At 36.6% G+C, this 27,014-nt stretch overlaps 3 protein-coding genes across 3 annotated transcripts; 2 read left to right on the top strand and 1 right to left on the bottom strand.

The window, feature by feature from the left end:
• The first annotated feature begins 559 nt into the window (after positions 1 to 559).
• LOC133856943 (MAG2-interacting protein 2) lies at positions 560 to 15,741 on the top strand. Its single transcript, XM_062292009.1, has 12 exons — positions 560 to 778; positions 904 to 952; positions 1,951 to 2,124; positions 3,156 to 3,357; positions 3,532 to 3,755; positions 4,401 to 5,403; positions 6,270 to 7,273; positions 9,456 to 9,544; positions 9,865 to 10,224; positions 11,100 to 12,339; positions 12,525 to 12,790; positions 12,891 to 15,741. The coding sequence occupies exons 1-12, from the start codon at positions 692 to 694 to the stop codon at positions 15,483 to 15,485; spliced, it is 7,293 nt and encodes a 2,430-aa protein (XP_062147993.1). The 5' UTR covers positions 560 to 691; the 3' UTR covers positions 15,486 to 15,741.
• A 1,164-nt stretch (positions 15,742 to 16,905) lies between these two features.
• Positions 16,906 to 20,398, top strand: LOC133861952 (uncharacterized). The gene is made up of 3 exons (XM_062297787.1): positions 16,906 to 17,182; positions 18,903 to 19,062; positions 20,020 to 20,398. The coding sequence occupies exons 1-3, from the start codon at positions 17,104 to 17,106 to the stop codon at positions 20,264 to 20,266; spliced, it is 486 nt and encodes a 161-aa protein (XP_062153771.1). The 5' UTR covers positions 16,906 to 17,103; the 3' UTR covers positions 20,267 to 20,398.
• A 612-nt stretch (positions 20,399 to 21,010) lies between these two features.
• On the bottom strand, positions 21,011 to 25,857 carry LOC133856935 (uncharacterized). The gene is made up of 8 exons (XM_062291996.1): positions 25,592 to 25,857; positions 24,381 to 24,525; positions 24,124 to 24,292; positions 23,000 to 23,270; positions 22,145 to 22,410; positions 21,840 to 22,055; positions 21,643 to 21,745; positions 21,011 to 21,389 (listed from the first exon to the last, which is right to left on the bottom strand). Exons 1-8 carry the CDS (start codon positions 25,740 to 25,742, stop codon positions 21,328 to 21,330), a joined length of 1,383 nt encoding a protein of 460 aa, XP_062147980.1. The 5' UTR covers positions 25,743 to 25,857; the 3' UTR covers positions 21,011 to 21,327.
• Between the last annotated feature and the right edge of the window lie 1,157 nt (positions 25,858 to 27,014).

The following is a 27,014-nucleotide window of genomic DNA, read 5'->3' as shown; positions in this document are numbered from 1 at the left end:
TTGACACCATTCCGTTAGGATTGAAATTGAAAATTTTGAAAGATTGATATACTAAATTGATATTTTTTAAAGTTTAAAGGTATTATTGTAAAAGTAATGAAAAATTAGAAGTGATAAGTGAAGTTTTTCTATAATTTTATAAAGACTTATACAACTGAGTTAATCGACACATCGTGATCAGCTACGAACCAAGTGGGGCTGGAGGGGGTCCATGGCTCTCATCCAAACCTCTTCGCCAATTTTTTTTTTTTTTTTGTTAGCCTTTAGATTTGTTAAAAAAATAATTAGGTTTTTCTTTTGTTACTTCGGCCCAATTTTTATTTTTATTAAAAACAATTTAGCTCTCCTCAAGCTAGATTTCTAATTCCGTGATCGTAATAAAAGGTTTAAAAAACATCAAAATAAAAGTGGGGATCATTATGGGCCTCATCATTGCTTTCCGCATGTTTCAAATGTTGGGTTCAGGCCCAGATAAATTTGCCGCGGGCTATGGGTTCCAACCCAACCCAAAATTGAGAAAGCGTCTGGTTGTCTGCCACTCTGCCTGAACCAGCTCTCTCTCTCTCTCTCTCTCTCTCTCTCTCATTCTTGAAATGTGGATGCGTCGGGTATTTTGAGGTCTAGGGTTCGAGATCCGTGCGCGGGAAGACAAAGCACGCAGACAGGCAGAGAAACAGTTTTATTTGGGACTATGGAAGAGCGAAGCGTACGGGAAGTGCTTTACGAGACGCGCCATCACGCTTCGAGGCCGTACGCTCCCAATTACCCTCCTCAACAGGTTTTGTTCTTAATTTTCCATTTTTTTTTTCTTTCTCTTCGTATCTGAATGTAATTTGAATCTTTATTTATTTATTTAAATTGTTTGATTTTTTTTTTCTTTTTTAATTTTTACACTGAATTCAGGCGAATGATGGTGAGAGAGGGAGCTTCCTATCTTTGTTTTCGGTACGAGGTACGTCGGTTTCTTTTTTTTTGTTAAGTTTTCTGTTAGTTAATTTTGGTTCAAATGTTCAATTGTCTGGTTACTCGTAGAGTGAAAATACTTCATAGAGAATGTTTTACCAATTGGTCATTGAGTAATATATATATATATATATATATATATATATAATGCACATTGTTTACATGCTTAATTGGTTGAGGGCATTGGCTTTCAGGGTCTTGTAATGGATTATGATTTTTTTTTTTTTTAATAATTTTTTACGGGGTTTTTTCAAATTTGGTTTTTGTTAGCTTATTAATTAACATGAGAAATAGGCTCTGAGCAATAATATGTTCTTTTGATTGTTAGGAATATTTGCAAGACTCTTTTAGGTACTTATAAGATTGTTATTATTATTATTATTATTTTTGAATTGTAAAGGTGTTGAACGAGTGGTTTGGAGTGAGTAAGAAGTGCTAAGAGTGTGAAGCTGTTTACTTGTACTGAACTTCATTGCTTAATGGAATGACTTATTCATCCAAAAAAAGATTGTTAAAATTAGGGTTTTATATTGGCTACTGTTAAAAGGTTGTCTTGAATGGTTATTTAGCCAAAATGTATGGTTTGGAAGTAGTGGGATGTTAGTAATACAAGCATTTTAGTTATTTTTCTAACAGTTCAATGTGGATGGGTATCTGCCATCATTTACAAGTTTTGGTTTATACCTTCCATATTTAAGAGTAAATGTCAAGGTGGTACGATTATGGATTTGCTAATATTTTCGGAGAGAAGTATGCCATTCATGCTTTTGATATTGTGATTTATCCTAGTTATCAGAGGTTGTATTCATAAAGTGAAGTTGATTGGTTGTGTCTTACAAGAAGAAGCATGTGCCTTGTTAAAGAATCATAATTACTATATAAAGCAACAATGGTTTTTCTTTTTCAAGATTTTTCAAATTTCACTCTGAAATTGATCAAGTCTAGCAGTCCGTCAACTTTATAATTCTTTCCCTTAATACCTTGTAGGTGTAAGTCAACTCAAAGAGAAATGGAGTGATTACAAGCAACCGAAAAAATTGAAAAGATTAATATCCTTGTTTATCTCCCTGAGAGGCGAACGTGTGGCTGTCGCTGCTGGCAATCAGATAACAATTTTGCAGAAGGATGATGACTACATGGAGCCCTGTGGAACTTTTACCAGTAAGATCCATTTGTTGATTGATTTAGTTATGTTTGTGGTATCTTGGTGTCAACTATCACATCACATCATATTCTAAACGCTTTAAACTGAGAAATTTGTTTCGATTTACTGGTTAGATTGACAATTTTTCAAATTCACTACAGTGGCTAGCCTTGAAAATGGCAGTATCAGTGTAATATAAGTAGAAGCATTATATAAATACATGTTTATTTATATGTTTAGTGGCGCCTATGTTGATTTAACATAACTAAGAGATTTTGAAGGCTTAATTCCTATTGATGTCAGCGTGTAGGAGTATATGAAAAATGTCAAGTAATGCGTAATAACATGTAATACAATACTTTTTTTTTTTTGATAAGTAATGGCAATTATATTAAAAAGCGCAAAGGGGCGCAACCCTTATACACGGGAAGTATACAAGAGAGCCCCTAAAAGGGTCCGACAGGAAATACATTTAGAAACTCTACAAAAGTAAAGACACTCAAACTATGATGTGGCGCTATCCAAGAATATAAAGTAGTTAGCCACCCCTTCCGTAGCTCCACCATAGTCGTCTCTACATCTTCAAACAGACGAGCATTCCGCTCCCTCCAAATACACCACAACAAGCATAGAGGAGCTAACCGCCAATACTTATACTTTGCTGCATAGCTCTTTTAACTTTTTTATTGTGACTATTGAGGCATAACTCTGTGGTTCTTTTACAAATAGAATGAAAACATAGACACCTTACACACTGCATGACGATATATAATCTTCTGTAAATATCTTAGTTTAATGGGGTAGCCGTGTCAGCCACCTAATGTTCGCATTGAAGCCTACTGTTTACATTTTAGTCCTTTGATTCTAGATAAGGAAAAAAAAAACCTCTACACACAGAAGGGGTTTGAGGGAATTGATTGATCTTGACGGTTCGGTGTTAATACTATGAAATGCATAACCTATATGAACTATAAACTTAATCTTTCTCAGGTTTGTACGTCATTGCATTTTGTCTCGCTGTTGTTTCTAATTTTGTTCCATGTATCAGCTGGAAGTCATGCTACATTCACTACGGGAACTTGGTCCGAATGTCATGATGTTCTTGGAGTTGCTGATGATGCTGGTACACTATATTTTATCAAATTAAATGGGGAAGAGATAACAAGAATTACAAGGAGACATTTGAAAATCTGTATGCCAATAGTGGGTCTGATTGCACAGAATGATTCTGATGAACAGAGATCTTGCTTGTAAGTGTTATTTTTCTTTCCGCAGCCTCTGCTTGAAATTTGACTAGAGAATTTTACAAAAATCAGTTTCCTGTCAATATTGAGTTTAGGTTGGAGGTTCTGGGTTTGTTGTTTGACCAACTCGTGAAGTTCATGCAACTTGACATCTGTTTGAGTTAATGGAAATGTTTCCAGGTGCAACTTCACTGTTGTTACATCAGATGGTTCCTTTCAGCATATTGAGATTAGTCAGGAGCCAAGTGCCTCTATCTCCTCTGCACTCACCTCAGATAATGGCTTAACCCTGAAGAGGCAGTTTAATAACAATGTCTTCTGCTTTGATTACCATCCAAAACTTTCTTTGCTAGTTGTTGTTGGTGGCTCTGACAGTATCTCCCTAGCCTCTGGTGGGAACTCTGGTATGTGTTTATGTACTATTTTTTCCATTCAATTTTCCTACAGTGAAGATTATGTATTTTTCCATTCATCTTCTAACTCATACTGTTTCTTGTCTATTAGATTGGAACCCTCACACATGCACAAAAAGAAGAAGTATGAGTGTAGTAAAATATTTAGATTATCAACTTTTACTAGTTCTGCATGGTAAAATACCTAAGATGATAAGATGACAGTTGATCATTACTTTAAATAGTGGGAAAAACCTTAAATCCTTTCATCCATTTAGGTTCATCAGATTGTGCTGCCTTTGACATTCCAGTCTTTAACATGTACTAACCAATGTGTATGTCAGCCATATGAAAAAAACCTAAAGATCCATGTTCTTGGTTTGGGGGTTTCCATCTCAGTCAGAGTCTCATTCTGTATCTAGTAAAAGTTGTTTAAATTCAATTAAGAATTTTTATCGTCGCCAAGGGGTAGCTCAATCGGCTGGGGATCACACCTCATGAAGGTCACTAGCTCGAATCCCCCCCCCCCCCTCTTGTGTGGACATGTAAAAAAAAAAAAAAAAAAAATTATCACTTTCTAGAAAAATGGGAAATGATATTACAGACAAAGTTCACTCATTAAGTATTTAATCATTGTTTTTGTAATATGTTGTCCAGGATCCTGTAATATTTCTCTTTGGCGTAGAAGTAAAATCCAGGATGTAGAGCAATTGTTCTCTACTCAGTTTGATGGTTTATATTGTAGACCAAAAGGTTATGTGGGTCTACTAGGATCTCCAAAGGTGGTAATCTCACCGCAAGTCAATTTTGTTGCTACACTAGATATCAGAGGACGCTTGCACATTTTCAAGCTGGATAAAGAATGCTTTTCACTTTCAAGTTTTGCTTGCAGAGGGGTATATGACTCACAAGTGACTGATAGTTTGTCAAATGGTAGCGGAAATTTTGTAAGTGATGTTGTGGACTTTACTTGGTGGTCTGACCACATCATTGCTTTTGCAAAAAGGAGTGGCATTGTCACAATGCTTGATATCCTAAGTGGTTCAAACTTTCAGCAGGATGACACTGTATATTCCATGCCCTTGTTAGAAAGAGTACAGAAATTTCCAGGACACATTTTTCTTTTGGAGAGTACATTATCTGAGGAGAGATACAATGTATCAAATTCTGGGAAAACAAATGACTTGCATAGTGTGGAGCTGATTACTGAAGATAGATTTGATCAATTTGATATTTCTAGATTGCAATGGAGTTTGATATCATTTTCTGAGAGATCTGTCCCTGAAATGTACAATATTTTAATTAGCAAGCAAAAGTATCAGGCTGCCTTTGACTTTGCTGGTTGTCATGGGCTGGATAAAGATGAAGTTGTAAAGTCACAGTGGTTGCATTCTGGCCAAGGCATAAATGAAATAAATATGTTTTTGTCTAAAATTAAGGATCAAGTTTTCATAGTTTCTGAATGTTTAGATAAAGTTGGGCAAACAGAAGATGCTGTAAGGGCTTTGCTTGCATATGGGTTGCGCCTAACTAACCAATATAGGTTTTCAGAAGCAGAAGATCTTGAATATAGCCAAATTTGGGATTCCCGCATGGCTAGACTTCAATTACTGCAATTCAATGACAGGCTGGAAACATATCTTGGGATAAACATGGGCAGGTATTATGCTCTGCAGAATCTTTAGTTATTGTTTTTGCAGAAATAACATAATTTTGAAGTATTAAAACTGTATACTCTTAGGATAAAAAAGAAAAAAAGAGGAGAGAACAATGATTTAACCAAATATAGTGTCTGTCATAAATGTTTTTTCTTTTGGTTTATTTCTTTTAATTGAAGTCTCACTTAACTTTATTGTAGCATATTTAAGATAATACAATTGCCGTGCAGTCTTATCCAAATAGTTGTTATATATTTTGGGATCTATGTCTGAGCAAGATGTCTCATAATCTCTGTGTATGCATGCACGTGTACAGAAAGGTTGCCTACAGATATGGGAGACAAGGATATATCTTTTTGTGATGAATAGGAGACAAGGATGTATTTATTAGGCAAATTTCTTCATATAGTATGCGTACACCCCATTTTCATGAGCTATCCTTTTTTGTGTTAGCCATTCAACATTCTCATCAATTCACAAGTTCTTTACCCTGAGGATTTAATTCCTTTTGAACCTTTTGCAATATCTTAATATCTAGAGCAGTACAGCAGGATGTAAGCTCATGTAAAAAAATGAAAATATGTATTAGATATGATATCGAGTTCCTAGAGGCAAGAATTTGAAAATCACTTGCCAAAATTGATTGGATTTAGTTTATATGACTATTGTGAAGAGTTTCATTAATTTTATATTCTTTAGTATCCCTGGAAAACTTTTTTTATGCTGCATAGAGAAAAAAACATGTAGATAACTTTTGCAATAATATTGAGGATTATCAGTGATAAATTGTTTTATGCTTCGATTTTTTTTATTTATTTCTTCTGATTGTTTCTACTGACTCACAGTTTAATGACATAGTGTTGTGCAGGTTTTCTGTGCAGGAGTACAGAGAATTTCGTGTTATGCCTATTAATGAAGCTGCTGTTAGACTTGCTGAAAGTGGCAAAATTGGGGCCTTAAACCTCCTATTCAAGCGTCATCCTTATTCGCTGACTCCTTTCATGTTGGAGATTTTAGCTGCTATTCCTGAAACAGTTCCTATACAAACATATGGGCAGCTTCTTCCTGGGAGGTCGCCTCCTACCAGTGTTGCTGTGAGGGAGGAAGATTGGGTTGAATGTGAGAAGATGGTGAGCTTTATAAACAAATTGCCCAAAAATCATGAGATTGGTATCCCGCTCAGAACGGAACCCATGGTCAAGCGATGCCTGGGATTTGTTTGGCCATCGACTATTGAACTTTCGAGATGGTACAAGGATAGAGCAAGAGATATTGATAATTTTACTGGGCAGCTAGATAATTGCCTCTGCTTGCTTGACTTTGCTTATAAGAAAGGTATTTGTGAGTTGCAGCAGCTCCTTGATGACGTCTCGTACTTGCACCAACTGATATATTCGGATGGCAGTGATGGTGAATTGAGTATCAGTATGAGTCTTGTGGACTGGGAACAATTATCTGACTATGATAAATTCAGAATGATGCTTAAAGGAGTTAAAGAGGAAAACGTGGTTAAACGATTACGTGATAAAGCAATTCCATTCATGCAGAGTAGGTTTAAGAATGCGGCCTCAGTTTCTCTGGGTCAGGTTCCAGATAACCATCTTTCTGCAGATGAGAATAACCAGTCATTTCTGGTTAGATGGATGAAGGAAATTGCTTTGGAGAAGAAATTGGACATATGCTTGATTGTGATTGAGGAGGGTTGCAGAGACATGGTAGTTAAGGAAGGGTGGGGAGAGTCCCAGAGTAATGGTTTTTTCAGGGATGAGGTTGAAGCTGTGGATTGTGCCCTGCAGTGTATATATATGTCCACAGAAACAGATCGGTGGAGTACCATGGCTGCTATATTTTCAAAGCTTCCACAAATACAAGGTGAGTTATGCTTTATAAGCTTTAAAATTCTCATCATGGTAAATGAGATCTTAATATCTGTCAGATTTTCTGATGGGCATGGTTAATCATGATGTACCACAGAGGCCTAAGCTTATATGACTTGGAATTGAGTTATGGATATCATTTTGGTTTTATCTATTTGATATCTAACTGTGATTTTACACTGTAACACCTTTTATATGATGTATTTAACGATTCTACCTTTTTTTAATTGTTAGTTGAACCTACTTTACTTGTGAACCCTGATCTTTCCAGTTTTTTACCCATTTCTTGAGGAAAGTCTCCCAACTATATTTGAAAATGAACTGGTTATCCATAAAGATAAAGAAAGCTTTCTTGTAGTTCCGCTTCTTGCTATGAAAATTCAAATAGACTTGTCAGAAATCCCCTGTTGGGTTGGTCCAACCAAGAAAGGCATGGCGGAAATAATTGAATCTCCTCCATGTTGAATAGCTTAGGAGCAATTCAACATAGTTTGCTTAAGGGTGACTTAAACATTTGTTGGAGCAGGTCGATGCATGTGAGAGAGGGAGAGTTTCTGTCTTCTAAAATAGATACTTATGTGTCGATAGGTATAAGAAGGGGTTTAGAGTTTGTAGGTTGGATAGGTTTTGAAAGGATTGAATCTTGATGGCTATAGAAGCTGAAAACTGTGAATTCTGCTTGCTGGATGACAGCAATCAAGATGGTTCTTTTGAGGCTGATGTTTGAAAGTTGTTGGTAATTTTGGGGTTTTAGGGTTTCAAAATGTATAGGAAAGACGTGAATTGGGTTCGTAAAGAGAGAAGTTTGTGGTTGTTCGAAGTTACAGCGTGTAGTAGTCAAACATGTCTCAATACTCAAAACACCTGATGTTACTATAATCAAAGTCAAATGTCTCTACTTCATTGAAGCATATTTATAAGACCTTTTGACCTTCTTAACCTATTGGGATTAGGTCTCCTTATAGGACTGGTAAACCAAAAACCTAATAAAACCCTATAAAGGAGTTTTAATATTATTTGAATTTAGAATACTTACAGACCAAACCCAGTTATGAAATTCGTGATCTTCCTATGTGCAAAAAAATCCCTACAACTCTTAAAGTAATTACCCAAATTAAATACTATATTAACCCTAGACTCTCAATCACTTGGCCTTCAAGAACAATATAAGACTCATCTCAATCTGATGTTGCACTTGATCCCCACACATGAAAACTTTTAAGTTTCCAAAATTGAAAATTACTCTAAGGACAGCAATTTGACCATTGTTCCAAGGCTGCATTCTTGAAAACCAAGCATAACTACTTTGACTTAGTCCTTGTCTTTTTGGCAGTATGATTTTATTTATTTATTTATTATTATTAATATTAATTTTTTTTTCTAAAGAGTAATTAACTTTAAATTTCACTCAAACACTTGTCCTTTTATGTATTTTGATTATGTAGATACTTATAATCATACCATTTTTGGGTAACTCTATTTCCAGCACTGCTTTTGCTTGATTTGCTGCATCCAAACAAAAAAATTTCACTCCTCTCTCTGATTTTGGCCTTAAAATTGAATTTATTCACGGTGAGCATTTCAGCTAAAAAACTCACAATGTTATTGTAATGCACTGTCAGATCGAATTATGTGCGTGATGCTTCAATGTTTGAATGAGCATGTCATCTTTCTGTTCTTTGTTTGAGTGTCTGCTCACATGTGTCTTGTTAAGTTGGGATGAGCCATTTAGTAGGAATCCAGTAGTCCATAATTGTGATGCAGTATGTGCCCAATTTTGTGTGTACTAGAAAGCATGGCATGCAAGATATGCGTTTCTTTTCGCATCTTATCCCCCACAAAGGTCTTATCTATAATTTTTTTATTTTTTTAATGTATATTGAGATTTGTTTGAAAAGCTAGATAACGAATTAGCAAAGTTCTAACTATTAATATTCTATCCTTTCATTGACATATTAAATTGAAATAATTGAGGGGTAATTAAGATAAATCTGGTGGTAGATGCCAAATGGGAATCTTGGCTTCCTTAGTGGAACAGATATCTGTAATTGCAGACTGAAATATACTTTCCTGCGCTTATGTTTTTCGCTTTGTGCATTTTTGTTGATGAGATTGTTATGGTCATCTTACTGGATTTTTTTTTTCTTGAGAATAATTGAAATATTTTGCTTGTACAGATACCGGAACACGTGTTGAGGGCCTTAAGAGAAGACTCAAACTGGCAGAAGGCCACGTTGAAGCAGGGAGGCTTTTGGGGTTTTACCAGGTTTGTATTCTTTATTGCACAGACTTTGATGACCTATCATGGGCATTTAACAGTTTGAGCTTCTCCTAGGAACAAAAATAATGGAAGAAAAATGAAAGAAAGAAATTAAGTTTCTGGAGGCCCCACCCCTTTCTTTTTGGTGACCAAGGTTGGCAACCTGCTGTTTTGTTTACTAGGAAATATGTGGAAGCACTATGGATTATGAAATTTTTGGCCTTAATGATCATAAGCTTAGGACATGGAATTCTTGATTTTGTTCCAAAAGGAAGATTAAACTGATGATATTGACAGTGGATTGTATGGTACATGTTTGTATTCAGGTCCCGAAGCCAATGAATTTTTTCCTGGAGGCTCATTCAGATGGAAAAGGTGTAAAACAAATTCTTCGCCTGATACTTTCGAAATTTGTTCGTCGACAGCCTGGTCGTTCTGATAATGATTGGGCAAACATGTGGCGTGATATGCAGTGTTTGAGAGAGAAGGCATTTCCTTTTCTGGACCTGGAGTATATGTTGATGGAATTCTGCAGAGGACTGCTGAAAGCTGGGAAATTTTCTCTTGCAAGGAATTATTTAAAAGGCACAAGTTCAGTTGCTTTGTCATCAGAGAAGGCAGAAAACCTTGTCATTCAAGCTGCAAGGGAATATTTTTTCTCAGCTTCAAGTCTTACTTGTCCTGAAGTAAGTATATGGAAAGCTTTATGTTCTTTGATCAATTCAGAATGAAGTAAGCATGTGGAAAGGTTATGTTCTCTGATCAATTAAGATATCTAGAGTGTATTAATTCATTCAAGATTCTGACTATAACCTATTAATGGCTAGCTACTTGATATTCATCCCTTCTTATGGCCCTTGTACGTTACAAAATGCATTGATCAGGTGACATCAAACATGATGTGACTATTTGACATAATGTCAACAGTGAGGCACATGTTGATTTTATAATAACTTACACATTCAAAAACATTTCTTGTTAGATGTCTAACACAAGCGGCATTAACATAAAGAGGCATGAGAACTTGCTGCATATTAGGTGGGGATCGAGAATTAGTTACTCAAGCTAATGTTATGAAATAACAAATCTTTTTTTTTTTTCTTTCTTTTTTTGTTACTATTACTACCCAAGGCAAGGGTGGGCGTTCTCCTTGCCAAACGTTCGCCATCAACTACTCTGGTCCAGGTTGGTTGGCAAATATGCTGCAACAAACTTGAGGGTCCAGGTGGGCGGTGTTAACAAAGATTCGAAGCAACAATGCATTTGTCGTTTCAGTGCATTTCTCTTTCTTATGCGAGATAATTAGATCATAAGGCAACTATGTAACGATTTTGCTTTTTATTGAGACAAACTCAAAGCCAAACTCGAGAACTTATAGTTGCTGCTCAACCAGAACGAAACAAGGCCTTACTGCCTAGAATGGGTTGGCTGCCTATCTAAGAGTTTTCCCTTAATGTTAATTTACATATAATGCTTGATTACGTCCAAGTTCATTGTGGAAAGCAGATTCTGTAATATTTGTATTTAAATCCATTGATTGCATTTTCGAAACTTGTTTCAGATCTGGAAGGCTAGGGAATGTCTGAATTTATATCCAAGTAGCGGAAATGTTAAAGCAGAGGCTGATATTATTGATGCACTTACAGTTAAACTTCCAAACCTTGGAGTTACTCTTCTACCCGTGCAATTCAGGCAAATAAAAGACCCCATGGAGCTTATTAAAATGGCAATCACAAGTCAAACCGGTGCTTATTTACATGTTGATGAACTCATTGAGGTTGCCAAACTTCTTCGATTAAGCTCTCTAGAAGACATATCAGCCGTTGAGGAAGCTATTGCTAGAGAAGCTGCAGTTGCGGGTGATCTTCAATTAGCATTTGATCTCTGCCTTGTTTTGGCTAAAAAAGGACATGGTCGCATTTGGGACTTATGTGCTGCAATAGCGAGGGGTCCTGCCCTTGAAAACATGGATACAAGTTCTCGAAAGCAGCTACTAGGTTTTGCTCTGAGCCATTGTGATGAGGACTCCATAGGTGAATTGCTCCATGCATGGAAAGATCTAGATATGCAAGGCCAATTTGAGATGTTAATGATGTTGACAGGGACAAATTCTCCCAGTTTTTCAGTTCAAGGTTCCTCAATTACTTCACTTCCAGTCCATAATATTCAAGATATTATTCACTTGAAAGATTGCTGTGAACTGGTTGAAGGAGTTGGTGGTGATGATCAAGAAGTTCAATTTGATAGCATAAAAAATGTATTCTCTGCTGTTGCTAAAAGCCTGCCCATTGAGAATGGGAGCAATTGGGAATCTGGTCTCAGAGAAAATGGAAAATTTTTGTCTTTTGCTGCTTTACAACTTCCATGGTTGCTTGAATTGAGTAGGAAAGCAGAACATGGTAAGAAATTGATTACTGGCTTAATTCCTGGAAAACAGTATGTTAGTATAAGAACACAGGCTGTGGTGACTATTCTGTCCTGGTTGGCGACGAATGGTTTTGCCCCTAGAGATGATGTGATTGCCTCTCTGGCAAAATTAATTATTGAAACTCCTGCTACTGAAGAGGAAGACATTGTGGGATGCTCTTTTCTCTTGAATCTTGTCGATGCATTTACTGGGGTTGAAGTTATAGAAGAGCAGTTGAGAACAAGGGAGGATTACCAAGAAATTTGTAGCATCATGAACGTGGGAATGATGTATAGTTTATTACACAACTCTGGGCTCGAGTGTGAGGGGCCTTCAAAGAGGAGGGAGCTGCTACTGAGGAAATTTAAAGAAAAGCACACACCACCTAGTTCTGGTATTGGCAAACTTGATTATTTGACTCCCAAATTGCATATAACGCTGTTCTACGTATAATGTCCTTTAATATAAAAAGAACTGCAGAAAGTGTTTTCTGTTTTCTCTTTCATTTTTTTAGGGTTCAACTTCTTTTCTGTGTAATGATGCTATGCCCTTGTTCTTGTTTCATTTTCTTACTTTCAGATGAAATAGAAAAGATTGATAAAGTACAGTCCACATTTTGGAGAGAATGGAAACTGAAATTAGAAGAAGAAAAGCGTGTAGCAGACCATTCTAGAGCACTAGAGAAAATAATTCCTGGGGTTGAAACTGAACGATTTTTGTCTGGGGACATCAAATACATTGAGGGTGTCATTATCTCCCTAATTGATTCAGTAAAGTTGGTGAAGAAGAGCGTTTTAAGTGATGTATTGAAAATAGCTGATACCTATGGCTTGAGTCGTACTGAGGTAGATGTGTGCGCGTATCTCTTAAAAGCAGTAATTTAAAAGACAAATGCATGCCCATTGGACCTATTAGAATCTAATGTCTGGCTTTTTTTCCTTGCAGGTGCTACTGCGGTGCCTAACTTCTCTCCTTGTTTCTGAGGTTTGGACAAATGATGATATTATGGCTGAAATTGCAGCATTCAAGGGAGAAATAATTGATCATGCTGTAGACACTATCAAAACTATTTCCTTGATTGTGTACCCTGCAATTGATGGGTGTAACAAGTTGAGGCTTGCTTATGTGTATAGCCTGCTCTCTGACTGCTACTTACATCTGGAAGAAACCAAAGATTCATTGTCGATGATACAAGCAGACCAAACAAATGTGTCTAGTCTTGGGCTTGCTCATTTCTACAAGCTCATTGAGCAAGAATGCAGAAGAGTTTCATTTATTAAGAACTTGAACTTTAAAAGTATTGCTGGATTAGGTGGTTTGAACTTGGAGTGCTTCAGCACTGAAGTTTTCACACACATTGATGAAAGTAGCTTGGAAGCTCTGGCAAAAATGGTGGAGACCCTTGCCAGTATCTATACTGATCCAGTGCCTGAAGGTCTCATATCGCGGCAGGATGTCTACAAACATCATGTCTTGAATTTGTTGACAGCTTTGGAGACTAGAGCTACAGCTGATTCTAAAATTAAAGGCCCTGAAAACGTTCAGGGCTTTGTAAGTCAACTTGAGCAGAGCTATGATTTCTGTAGAATGTATATCAAACTCCTTGCCCCTTCTGATGGTTTGGATATTATGAAATGGTACTTCAGAGTAATCATCCCGATTTATGGTTGTTATGAGAATCTGCCAGATAACTCAGAATGGCAGAACTGCCTCATCATCCTCTTGAACTTTTGGATTAGATTGGCCGATGGAATGAAGGATATTGTATCCCATGGGAGTCTGGGAGGAAATCTCACGTTCAATCCAGAATGCATAATGAGTTGGCTAAGGGTTTTTATGAGGTTGGTGATGGAGGACATTGTATCACCAAGTCAGGGTTGGGGCACCATTATCAGCTATGTCAAATATGGTTTAATTGGTGATTTTGATGTTGATATTTTCATTTTCTGCAGAGCCATGGTTTTCTCTGGCTGTGGATTTGGAGCCATTGCAGAAGTGTTTTCTGTGTTCACATCACTGCTGCCAAGTGGTTCAGCAGCAGCCAGTGACACTGAATGTCATGATCTTCCGCGTCTGTATTTAAATATCTTGGAACCCACCTTACAAGATTTGGTCAATGAATCCCATGAACATCAGAATTTGTTTCAACTATTATCTTCTCTGAGTAAACTAGAAGCTAATTTGGAGGACTTGAAGAGGGCCAGGTATGCAGTTTGGGAAAGGATGGCCAAGTTTTGTGATAATCTGCAGCTGCCAAGTTCGGTTCGTGTTTATGCTCTAGAGCTTATGCAATTCGTCACAGGCCGAAATATCAAGGGTTTCTCTCCTGAGATACAATCTAATGTTCTACCGTGGGAAGGGTGGGATGAGTCACAATTTACATTAAAAAAAAAAAGGGAGACTACTGCTAATCTGGGGTTGCCAGATCATAAGGATACTTCTAGCAGGTTTACAAGTACTTTGGTTGCCCTCAAATCATCTCAGCTTGCAGCAACCATCTCTCCTAGCATAGAAATTATCCCTGATGATCTCATGAATATGGAGACTACAGTTTCTTGCTTCTTAAAGTTGTGTGGAGCTGCTACTACCGATTCCCATATTGATGCTTTACTTTCCATTTTGGGGGAGTGGGAGGGACTTTTCGTCATTGGTAAAGATGAGGAAGCCTCTGCAGAAGCCTCTGATGCAGGAAATGACTGGAGCAGTGATAATTGGGATGAGGGATGGGAAAGCTTTCAGGAAGTAGAACCTCCTGAGAAGGAAATGATGAAGAACTCCTCTATTCACCCTTTACACGCCTGTTGGATGGAGGCTTTCAAGAAACTTATCATGCTGTCCCGGTTAAGAGATCTGCTAACTCTGATTGACCAGTCCATATCAAAATCTAATGGATTATTGCTTGATGAAGACGATGCCAGGAGCTTGTGCCAGATCCTACTCGGAATAGATTGTTTTGTGGCTTTAAAGATGGTGCTGTTATTGCCTTATGAGGTATTATGGTCACAGTGCTTGGATGAAGTTGAGGAGAAACTGAAACAAGGAGGCATCTCAGACACAATTGGCAGAGACCATGACCTTTTGATACTTGTGTTATCTTCAGGGATCGCATCAACTATCATCACCAAATCTTCCTATGGTACCACTTTCTCATATCTGTGCTATATGGTTGGAAAATTATCTCGCCAGTGTCAAGAAGCTCAGTTGTCGAGGTTTGCACAGAAAGGATCAAACATCTCGTTCCTCTTTAGAAAAATTATCTTCCCTGCGTTCATATCAGAGCTTGTGAAGGCAGGGCAGCAAATTCTAGCGGGGTTTCTTGTTACAAAATTTATGCACACAAATGCCTCGCTCAGTCTCATTAACATAGCGGAGAGCAGTCTTGGTAGATATTTGGAGAGGCAGCTCATTGTATTAGAGCGTGAAGAGTTTGCTCTTGAGGAGACATGTGAAACATTAAGGAATAACGTTTGCAGTTTGAGAGGCAAGTTGGGCAATCTGATCCAATCTGCGTTGTCGTCGCTCTCTAGTAATGTTGGATGAGGATGTTTGAATATTTTCTTCATTCTTTTTTTTTTTTTTTTTTCTTTTTTCTTTTTTTTTTTTCTAATTACAGCGATGCAATTTAATTAGGAGTAGTTTTATAAACTGTAATTTAAATACTTTTTGTTGAGTTGTGGCAAGAGGGAGACAGGACTGTATAGGGAGTACACGTAATTTTTGATTTTACAGAAATATGTTTAACTTGGGTCAAAGCAACCCATATGAAAATCGATCTGCAGTTTTATTGCTTTGTAAATTGTTAAAAGTATGGGTTATGGAGCAATGTATGTGGACCTTACCAATTTACATGAATGATTTCCTAGGCTTGTGCAAAAGACAGGCTAGCAAATACTGAAACAGTGATGGGCTGGTTCTAAGGGCATGAAATAATTAGTCAATCACAGGCCATTATCTACCTGTGTATTAATTTTGGTGGATTTTGGCATGGCTGAACTTAGATTTGAATTGGGTGCTGAGACAAATAGTAATATATTTGTGCATATAATTTTGGTCGACATGTAAACATAAATATCCTTTAAAGTACTCCAATTGTGCTCGAATTTATTTCATTAATCATAATTTATCATTGTTATGGAAGTTTAAATGATATTTGAGTCTAATTATGCTTGACATTGGTTCACTACTTGCCATGATATATTTTCATGGATTGAGGTCATGCAATTTCAAAGATCTAAATAGTTGGTTTGAGTAATGTAAGTAACAAAATAATTATATACATATATATATCAAAAGAAGCAAATGGTCAACCACCTTTAGAGAGAGCGGCCAACTACCCTCTCACTCGTGATTGACCACTCAAAGATGTAGTTGGAGTAGGCCGAACACCTTATTAACCTTTGAAGGGATGATCGACTTTTCTCTAAGCCCTCAAAGGATGGTTGCACCACTCTTAAAAGCTCGATGAGAGAACACTCCCTCACCCCTAAAGGGGTGGCCAGTCACCTTCATAAAAACTACCTCTATGGAGGTGGTTAACTATCCTATCAAAAGATAAAATAGTAGTCGACTACTTAAGAGATGGTCAGACTTGAGTGGCCGACCATTTTAAGGAATGTTCGTGGCCCAATCTACCTGTTTAAGAATTTTTTGAATATTGAATATAACTCAATCCTATTTTCATATTTTTACAATTTTAGACACTTGACGTGGTTTTAATTGTAGCTAAACATTTCAATAAGAGAGGTGATTCTTACACAACAACCATACACAACTTTACCCACTTAGAATGAGACCCATGTAATATGTCCTACTAACATAAATTTCCTTCCATATAAATAGAGTTATATAATTATCATGTATGGTCGATGCAAGAAGCATTTCCCTTCCCATAACCGAAGTAGGAAAGGTACAGGTACTCGTGACAGCGGTTAAACGCGTTTGCTTCAGCTCCTAAAGGAATTGGATACGTAGCCACTATACAACTTTTACTCACACGTGCGAAATTCTTTTCGAAAATAACTAGATTTCAATCAACAAAGAAAGTGAACAGGAACTGTTCTTACAAAGAAGCTCTCTCTCTCTCTCTCTCTCTCTCTCTGATCACACACACGATCTGACTTTGCCGAAAAGATGCATTGAAGTGTGGTCTGCACTATATATGGAGACTTTACCCGTGGAAATCTGGCTTAAGATTTTCTGCTTCTTGGATTACCAGAACCTTGCAATTGCACAACAAGGTTGGTAACTTTAAAAGTTCCCTATCTCATCTCTAACTTTCTTTATTTCCAACCTAGGATTTTTTTTTTGCTGCTGAATTCTGAATTTTGGATTAAGATCTGAACTGGGTTCTTTAGGACTCAGCTCGAGTTGTGCTTTTTTCCTCTTTTTCAAACTGAAACGTTATGTTTTGTCTGTGGGATTAGTGATTCGTTATAAGATCTGCAGTGGGTTTGTTGAATTCACCTTTGAGTTCTTATTTTGTTTTTCATAATATTTATCTTTTCTTTTCATTATTGGAATTGCTAATTGTCAACGAGGTGTGTGATATATCATCTATTACCCTTTTGATTGTATGGTTAGTATAGATCAGAATCTGAGAGCTTTCGCTTGTTAGTTGTGTTATTGGTGTTTATTTTACCACGATCATGGCTGATTGACCTTTTACAATTCTCATATGATGCCTGGGGCTCAATGCCGAATTGGCAAAAGAAAAACTGAAACCTGGTTTTGAAGCCAGATCCCAGATTGAGGAATTTGGCTTGTTCCAGTTTCAGCTTTTCAGTTGCCATAAAGGATTGTTTTTGAATTGAAGTAAAAAACTGTTCTTTCTTGTAGTTTATGCAGTTATGAAACTTCCTGATAGTGATTGAATTTCATTTCCCAAAGCCAAGTTTTCAATGATAAAATAAACTCTCTTTCATTCCATGTTAAAAGAAAAGAAGAAGAAGAAGAAGAGGAAAATAGAAAGAAAGAAAAGGAAATATCTAACCGAATCAAGACTCAAATCAGTCAGGAAGTTCATGTCTTATTGTCTAATATTTGTTACCATGCTTTTCATGGCAACTCTTTCACGCATCTTGAGATGTTGAAAATTTATCATTTTCGCTTGATGGGTAGACAGTAAAACGATAGCTGAAACTGGTGAGATACTTCAATTATAATGTTTTGAGGCCAAATTTGACCAGATTGAAAATAATAACGACTTCTGTTTTCCAACTATGACATTGTTTAACCTTTAATCCCTTATGGTAATAGTGTTGGACATTGAGCATGTAATTATTATTGTGTTGTAAACTAGACAACTATTTAGGTTAGGAGAACAACCATGTAACTCCCTTACCATGTCATATTGCTTTGACACTAAAGGACATTAACATTAGGCACTGCCTTTTCTTCAAAAAAAAAAAAAAAAATTTGAGACACTGCCTGGACATTTTTAGAAGAAGAAATCACACATAATTATTACAACATATAATTACATGTAGACATTTTGTTCTTTGAACAAAGATAATTTATTTAATAACTGCATTGGGTTTGAGTTGAGGCTAAACCTAATATATTAGTTGCAGGATTTTGATGGCATTATTCTTGTTTAAAGGATGATATATTATAAACAGTTTGGTATTATATCAGATTTTTCTATAATTTGTTTTAGTGTTCTCTCAGTCATCCATGGTCCCTTTAATTGGTAATGGTGAACAAAATTGCAAGAATTGATTTACACAGACATCTAAGTGCTTAGCTTTATTTCATACAAATCACCCACTGCAGAATGCTGGATTACTTCCTAAGATGAAGTAGAAGCATGAAGAAAAAAAAAAGTGGTTAAAAGTGATTAAACACAGCAAGTTTCTAGCTGTTGCCGGCTTTTGCTGCTCTTTTTGCTTTTCCCCTTGATTCACAAGTTGAGATACTATGTTTAATATGTTCTGAAATTGGGAATTTTCTGTTCTAAAGTTTGCAGGAAGTGGAACAATGTGGCCTCGGACAACAATCTATGGTCTAACCTATTCAGGGAAAGATGGGGAGGAGATCATGCCATGTTCTATGCCCCTGTTGGTTCAAAATCATGGAAAGATGTGTATCAGGTTCAAGATCGTTGTCATCGAGTTGGATTGTAAGTTATTAGCCCTAGTTAATATGATTAATTTCTTGCAAATTCATCGTCTTCACCCCTCATTCTCCCCCTTCTCTTTTCCATATGCACGGTGCACTACAACTTTCTTGCCCTCCACTTTCTCACTTGCTCACATGCATTGGAAGGTTACACTCGATGTTACTGTGTTTGCATGCCTGTAATGACACAGTAGAGCTTCAAAAGTAGAAGTTCTAGAAAACAGACTAGAATTCTTGACAAATTTGTGCTCAGTATAGTATAATTAATTGACTAGAAGAGTAAAGTATAGCCCTTGTTCATTCTAGAAGTCGTTTAAAGGCTGAGGTACTATTGTTCTTTGCATGATCATAAAGTGTCTATCACTTGTCAAATTCTTACGGATGAAAGTACTCATGTTCTTAGTATGTTAAAGTCCATGGGCCTAATTCACTCTCAAAAGAAGCATTGAGAGAAGAGGGGACACCATGGCTTATAAAGAGGCCAGGTGAATGTAAACTAACCAATTTGGGACACTTTAAAACTCCCCCTCACGTGTGGCATTATTGGCCAAACACCCGTGGACAGAACGGGGAGAAAGCCCAACGGGGGAAAGGGAGAAAGCCCAACAATTGGAAAGAACTGACTCTGATTCCATGTTAAAGTCCATGGGCCCAATTTACTTTCAAAAGATACCTTGAGAGAGGAGGGGACACCATAGCTTATAAAGAGGCCAGGTGAATGTAAACTAACTAATGTGAGACACTTTAAATAGTACGTCTTCAAAGGTAGGTAGATCATGCAAAGCTCAAACCAGCAACTGTAAATTGGTTTTGCTATAAGCAGATTCTTTTAAAACACAAAGCAAGCATCAAAATAGTTTGATCTTTTTTGGTCTATGCATATCTTCTTTGACACCATCTCAAGGTTCGGTTAGATTGAGCATGTCTGACTTAATAACGTGCTTGTTTATGTTACCAGGGGCCTGAAGATAATAAGAGAAGGTGGTGACTATTATCTTGTTCACCAAGGTGAAATTCAACGCCATCTGGGTTCAAGGAGACAAAGGAAAGGGACAAGTAGTTGTACTCTGAATACAAAAGGAGAGTTCAATGATGAAGGATCACAAGAAGAGGAATCCCGTAGAGGGATTTTAGACAAAATTCTTTTCTTCATTGGGGATTTGGAGGTTGCCTCCGCAGATGCAAAACGTTGCCGGGAGCTATAATGGATCTCAAGGCATCAATTCACAATACTGTAAAATTTATGCATGTATGTATGTATTACTCTGGAACCTAATCGATGTGGTTCGAATAATTGGTTTGGAGGTAATGGAAGATTCATATTTTATTCATCTTAACTTAACATCTTATATGTGAAGGTCCAAATCATATGCATACCTTTCTTTTTCTGTCTAAATCATATAAATACTGGGAATGCAACTTTGACGAATTTCATCCTGCTGTTAAGTTAATGTAGGAGATAAAGCACCACGAACTTACAAGTGTTATAATTTGGCACTTCAAACTGCCAATCTGTTATCGTTTAGCCCCATCCGTCAATTTTGACCTGTTTGATGAAAAATCAAATTTGACCAAAATATTTCAAGAATACCCTTATTTTGACCATTGAAAAACCAAAATTACCCTTTCTTTTTTATTTTATTTTTTTAAAACAACACTAATAATAATAATAATAATAATTTGTTAAGAGTAATTTTTTTTCTTCTACTAATTAGTAAATACAAAGGATAATTTTGGTTTTTCAATGGTCAAAACAAGGGTATTTTCGAAACATTTTGGTCAAATTTGATTTTTCATCTAACATAACGGTCAAGACTGACAGATAAGACTAAGTTGCAACAAATTGGCAATTTGAAGGGCCAAAGCATGACACTTGTTAGTTCGTGATCCTTTAAAAAAAAATGTCTATTAGTTGAGGGGGCTAAAAAATATTTAACCCAAAAATAAAATTGAAAGCATCAAAATTCATGAGTGCAGGCTCAATCTGTATTAAGAAAGCAGATATTTTCTCCCAGAAGAATAGTTGAAGAAATATCTAATGCACTACATTGTTGTTTTAATGGCAGCCAAAAAGCAATTACAGAAAGATTAACTAACCCTCCCCCTCGCCCTCAATCTTCCTTTGTTGGGCAGACCACCATCTATCTTATACAATATAGCCTTCTATTAAAATGAATACACCCTGAATGAAATAGTATATGGAATGAACTCGGTAGTCGGTTTTGACCTCCCAAAAATTCCTAGTAGTCTGTCAGCTCTACATCAATTAGATGTTTAATGGCTCTGCCTCAGTATCCTTGTCCTTCAATCCTGCCCAATCTACTGTCTCTGTAACAAATACAAACATAGTCAACTATAAGCACCAAGACACCATGAAAGAAATGGGTAACAGATGATCCAGGTGCATATATTTAGAGTTTGGATAAGAATTCAGGTCATATATATTGTAATTTATGGATTAAAGTTCGATAATTAGAACCCTAGTTGTTTCCAATGCAATGGAACATACACCAAAATCAAGTATAGTGAAATTCAATTCGAAAGCTGAATATAAGTAGCAAGACTAGTTCAGGGATTTTACTTGGCTTGTCTGAAATCACCATGAGCCGCCTCTGCAATAAACATGCTACGAAGAGGAAAATTGAGCACATGCCAAACATAATAGTGATTGGGAACGCATCAACCTTCAAAGACGAACCAAAAGAACTAGTTAGTCTCAGACCAATAAAATCTCAAATTCAAGCAATTTTTTTTAGTATTTATAGGAATGCCACCTACATTGTACAACACAATGCACACAAAAATATTGAGAGGAATGCGGAAGAAGTTCATGATGGTGCTCCTGGCCTCCTCAGGAATGTACTGGGACCTCATTTTCATAATGGACGGCCAGAATATCCCCACACAAGCCTCAAAAATACAGAACCCAAGAAGTTGAAGACAACCGATAAATGAGATGCTTCGACTTTTCACCTTCGAAGGTGTTACCAAGAGCTGTTCCAAATTACCAAGTTATAAGAAACCGGAAAAAATATAAGATTATCTCAAATATCAAAGAGGTATGAACAAAAAAAATAACATACACTGGACACAATGGGAAGCAGAAGAGAAGCAGCGGAGATTGCAAAAACAATCTGCATGTAGCTCTCTACTCTAGCAGATGAGCGGGCCATCAACCGAGATGCAAGGGAGCTTCCCAACATTGAAGCCAACATAAATGTCGCAAAGATGAAACCATGAGGGATCTCCTCATCATTTGGGCTCAAAGCTGGAGTCCAGAGAAACACAAAGGTGTACATTGAACCTTCAAACAGCGACTGTATTGCACCAAGCAACGCAATTTTCTCATCTGAACCACACAAAGGTAATATGAAATGAGGTGACAAACATAATGAAGCACAACATTGAAAATAATTTTCAAGGAAACAGATAAATACACAATGAGGATGCCAAAAGAACAAGCAACGGGAAGAAACCAAAATTGGCCTGCCAAATGCCACCCAAGAGATCTCCTTGGAGAAATTAAACCTTGTAAGTGATTTACTGAGGATAAACTTCTGTAATTCCCAATATCTTGGATCAAAGAGAAAATGCACATTTCACAAAAAGTATTATGAAATGCATACACATGCTGAACAACACCAACAGAAAAAACAGCAAGCTAATTGCTGTCAAGGCCAGCACAGTTGACACATTATACAGGACCATCCCATATCATGTTTAAGGATCAGAAGTATAATGATCTTTTTGAACAAGACTTGACTAATGGAATAGTAGATCGCTGGGTGGAATCACCAGAGTGGAATCATCAGAAGACGAGTCCATCCTGATGCTGGCACTGAAGATATGTAATCTCGAAGGTCTATGTTTAAGTATCCACAGGCTGCGATATTATTCAAAAGAACGAAATAAATGTATGATGGGCATTGGGACTCTACCAGAAGCAATGGCGACAGCAGCACCCTTGAATTGGGTAAGTAAGTCCTTGCTCTCGGAAGGATCTCCATAGTTCTCTGTCCATGATGATAAAATGATGGCCATACCAATGGCAAGAAAGCAGGAAGCAGCGTCAAAGGGTGCCACAGGGCCGAGAGCGAAGGTATCAACAAGTAAATTACCAAACAACCCAGCAACAATGGCAACAAGGCCATTGCCAAGAAATACTGCCTTTGAGAATGTGATTGACAACCATTGTTGCTCAAAGCCCCTCTGCACAGATTACAGGGACAACACAATTAAGATTTATTAATATGAGGAGATAAAAGTCATAGAAGATATCAATATTCCTTGTTTATTATACTTGAAGTTGCTTTTAACAAAAACGAACTGAAAATGTGATAAACTCAGAACTATATGCTTCACACACCTACAGATAATTCATAAAGTAGGAACAGGAGAATACATAGAATGGAAGCAGGACACTTGCATTGAAAATGTGGTATTCAGAAAGAGTTCCAAATAACTACAAAAGTTATACATAAACCTAAAAAGAAAGAAGTAATTCTGAAGTTCAAATTAGGACAGACGAGGCATTTAATTTTAAGAAACCATCAAATAGTCCCCTGTTCTAGGTTTCAGACACCAAGGACAGCGAGCAACCTTTCTTTTTTACTCCCTTCTTTACTTTCTTTCCTTCTTCATATAGTATTATTACTATTTTTTTTTCCTTCTAACAAGTACAATCTAGAGTAGAAAGCAACTTGAGGGCATATGGAATACTACTATAATTTTCTGTGTACTCCGCACCCCCCCCCCCTCTCTCTCTCTCTCTCTCTCTTGCAGCCCAACCCTTTCCGGGGTAAAAGCCTGTTACTCTATGCTTGGTCAGCTAATTATAAGTCTGTTGGTCAGCTGTAAGACCTGAAGGCTTCAATTACATAGATTATCCTTTAGGTTATTAAATGCCTTCAAACGTAAAGAGACTATAATGGCCGCACAGGTACCAGTTGTCAGTGTCTAAATAGTTCCCACAGGCTACTTAGAAGAACATTTACATCATCACACTTCTGAATGTGAATTAACAATAACTACTATGGTGAAGGTTAAAGCAACAATCACTCACCTTGTTGTGTTCTGCTACAAGCCATGACTCAAAAGCTGAGAATAGGAGAGAAGTGGCGATACCCCCCAAAACACGGCCCAACATCAAAATCTTGTATTGAGAAGAATGCTTTGTAATGCAGCTCAGTATGTATGCTATGCAGTACGTCACACATGCTCTCTTTCGACCCCTGCATCCAGTGCATGAAGGTAAAACAGTGAGGAAACAAATTCAATCAGTAAAGGACGACAAAATCACAAGTTCTGAGAAAATCTCACTGTTTGTCAGCCAGAGATCCAACAATTGTCCCAAACAACATAGAGGATCCAAACCCAGCAATGAAAAGCTGTCCAATGTCCCCTTTCCCAAAACCATACTGACTATAAAGATAGTAGACATAAGGACCCTGCAACCAATCCCCGGCTATTGCCGCATAAACAGTAAATGTTAGACAAAGAATTACAACCATCAGTAGTAACTTCATTATAAACAGGTTTTGTCCTTTCTAACTACAACCAGAATAAATGTTTATAATTACAGGAAAGATCAAGTTATCATTCACCTTGATTTCTATTTATGAGGAAGATAAAATTGTGGAATATACCAATACAATTATAAGATGGAGGCTCAACAGTTTTGGTTAAAACTGAGTATACCGACAGAACCCAACTAGATCCAACCGACAGTATCAATCACAAATCACAACATAGTACTCTAATTAGACACCACGCCTGTGAGTCTATGACCATCGGGAACAAAAGAAACAGAGGATATGACGTTGGAAAAAACAGCACTCCCTTTGGTTGCCAAGAAAACAATAAAATAGAAAACATAATTCTGAATGTTTTGCTTCTCTCGTGTTTGCCCTTAAAAATGAAAAGATTAAACCATTAAACCAAGTAGTCGTCCAAAGCTCAATTTGAGAAGAACCGTAAGCTCTCTCAGTTCTCAAATTATCAAACAACTAACATAAAACATTGATTTGTTTCCTTATACCCATTTAAAACATTTTACGATCTACACCAAAATTCTGTCTATTTCACGAATGCAATCCAGATCCACTGGTCTCGACCACTTCAATTTCAAAGTTTGTATGAGTCACTTTCGCCCACATTTTTTTTAACATCTAAAATCAATTCAAAGTATCCCTTTCACCTCTCTACTAATCCTTTTGCTTTCAAAAGCAATCTAAGCACTCCCAAAATGCTCAATTAACAGAACTCAAAAAAAAAAAAAATGAATAAATAAATAAAACAATGCAACCATATCCTGAAAACAAAGCAAAATCCCAGAAAATGCATTTTTCAATCCACAGATATCAGATCGGATCTAAATTCAGCAAAACCACAGACACACAGACACATAATCATACATACATATAGATAAAAGCACACATTGAAAGTTTTGAAACAGATCCAAGGTGATATTATATTTGTATGTGTTGGTATAGTATTGCGGGGTTGGGTGGGGTTACAATATGGTAGCATACCCATCATGAGAGAGTAAACGAGAAGGTAATTGTTCTTGAAGGAATTGAAAGGAGCTGAGGTGTTGGTTCGGTCCTTGCTTGTTTTGCTCAGCTCCAGCGCTGCCACCACCGCTCCCAATCCCCCAAACACCAAATAGTAGAACATCTCCATTTTCACCCCTCTTTCTCTTCTTTGGGTTTTTGCAGTCACTTATAGAGGCAAAGAAATGGGAGAGACCAAAGCGTCCTCTGAAATCTGAGATACTGTGAGGTACGTGAAGACATTGTTAGACTGACATACCTATATATATAGAGAGAGAGAGAGAGAGAGAAATCCTCCGCATCTTAATTTTTTTTTTCAAAAATTAATTTTTAAATAAAATAATAAAATAATAATAAAAGACTGGCCTTTTTCTTTTTATTATTTTGTGCAAGTTGTATCTTTTTGCAATAAACTTTTTAGGTTGTTATTTTGGTTTTATTAAAAAAATGATTGAGCTGCACTATGATCAGAACACCCTCGGTTGCTGCTATGAGCTCTCCACATCAGTATTTATTTATTAATTATTATTTTTTTTGGGGTAAATACAAGAAGATAAGGGGAAAAGGGATAATAAATTGTAATGTTTTTTTTTTGAAGAATTTTCACACCAAATTTATTTATTGCACTTATTTTGCATCGACTAATATGTTGTGTTTTATATAGCTTATAATGTTAGTTATTTTTATTTTTATTTTTTTTAAAAAAAATCATTTAAAATACATCACATTAACCTGTATAAAACGAATGTGATAAATAAATAATATTACTCGAATAAAAATAATAAGAGTTTGAAGTCATTAATTCCGAAAGAGTAAGGATTAGGATTCCCTCAAATTCTTTGTCCGAATTTGATATAATTCGAACAGGTAAATGAGAATGTTATTAGCAAGGAAAAGAAATTCCTGCAATTTACTGTTCACTTTTTCAATTAAGATAAAGATCTTTTACAACTGGCTTGTATGAATTGCTAAGGGGTTGGAATTGACCAATCTCGCTCACCACGTGGAAAGACATATGGGAGTTTCCTTAAAATACGGCGGAGACATATGGGGAATTCTTTGATGGCTAAAAGAGTGACATTTAGTTCCCCAACTTGCGATCCTCTGTGTTAATTTTAGCTGTATGTTTCTATATTAAGGTTTAATTATGTTAAACTAAATTGATAACACGATGGAATTTAGGGGAGACAAATTGACAGTTTTTATCTAATCTACACATGAGATTTCATCATATGGTCGTAGAAATTTGGGCAACAATTTCTTTTAAATTGAATTGGAAGTTCTTCAAACTATCTTATAAAATTGGATTAATACTAAATACTAAATACTAAATTCTCATTCCAGTAAGTTGATGTGGCAGTCCAAATCAACCCTTAATTTTATTTTATTTTTTTTAATAAAT

Source organism: Alnus glutinosa, chromosome 1, assembly GCF_958979055.1.
Source record: "Alnus glutinosa chromosome 1, dhAlnGlut1.1, whole genome shotgun sequence".
Lineage (NCBI taxonomy): Eukaryota > Viridiplantae > Streptophyta > Magnoliopsida > Fagales > Betulaceae > Alnus > Alnus glutinosa.
This window is presented reverse-complemented; position numbering and strand designations above follow the sequence as displayed.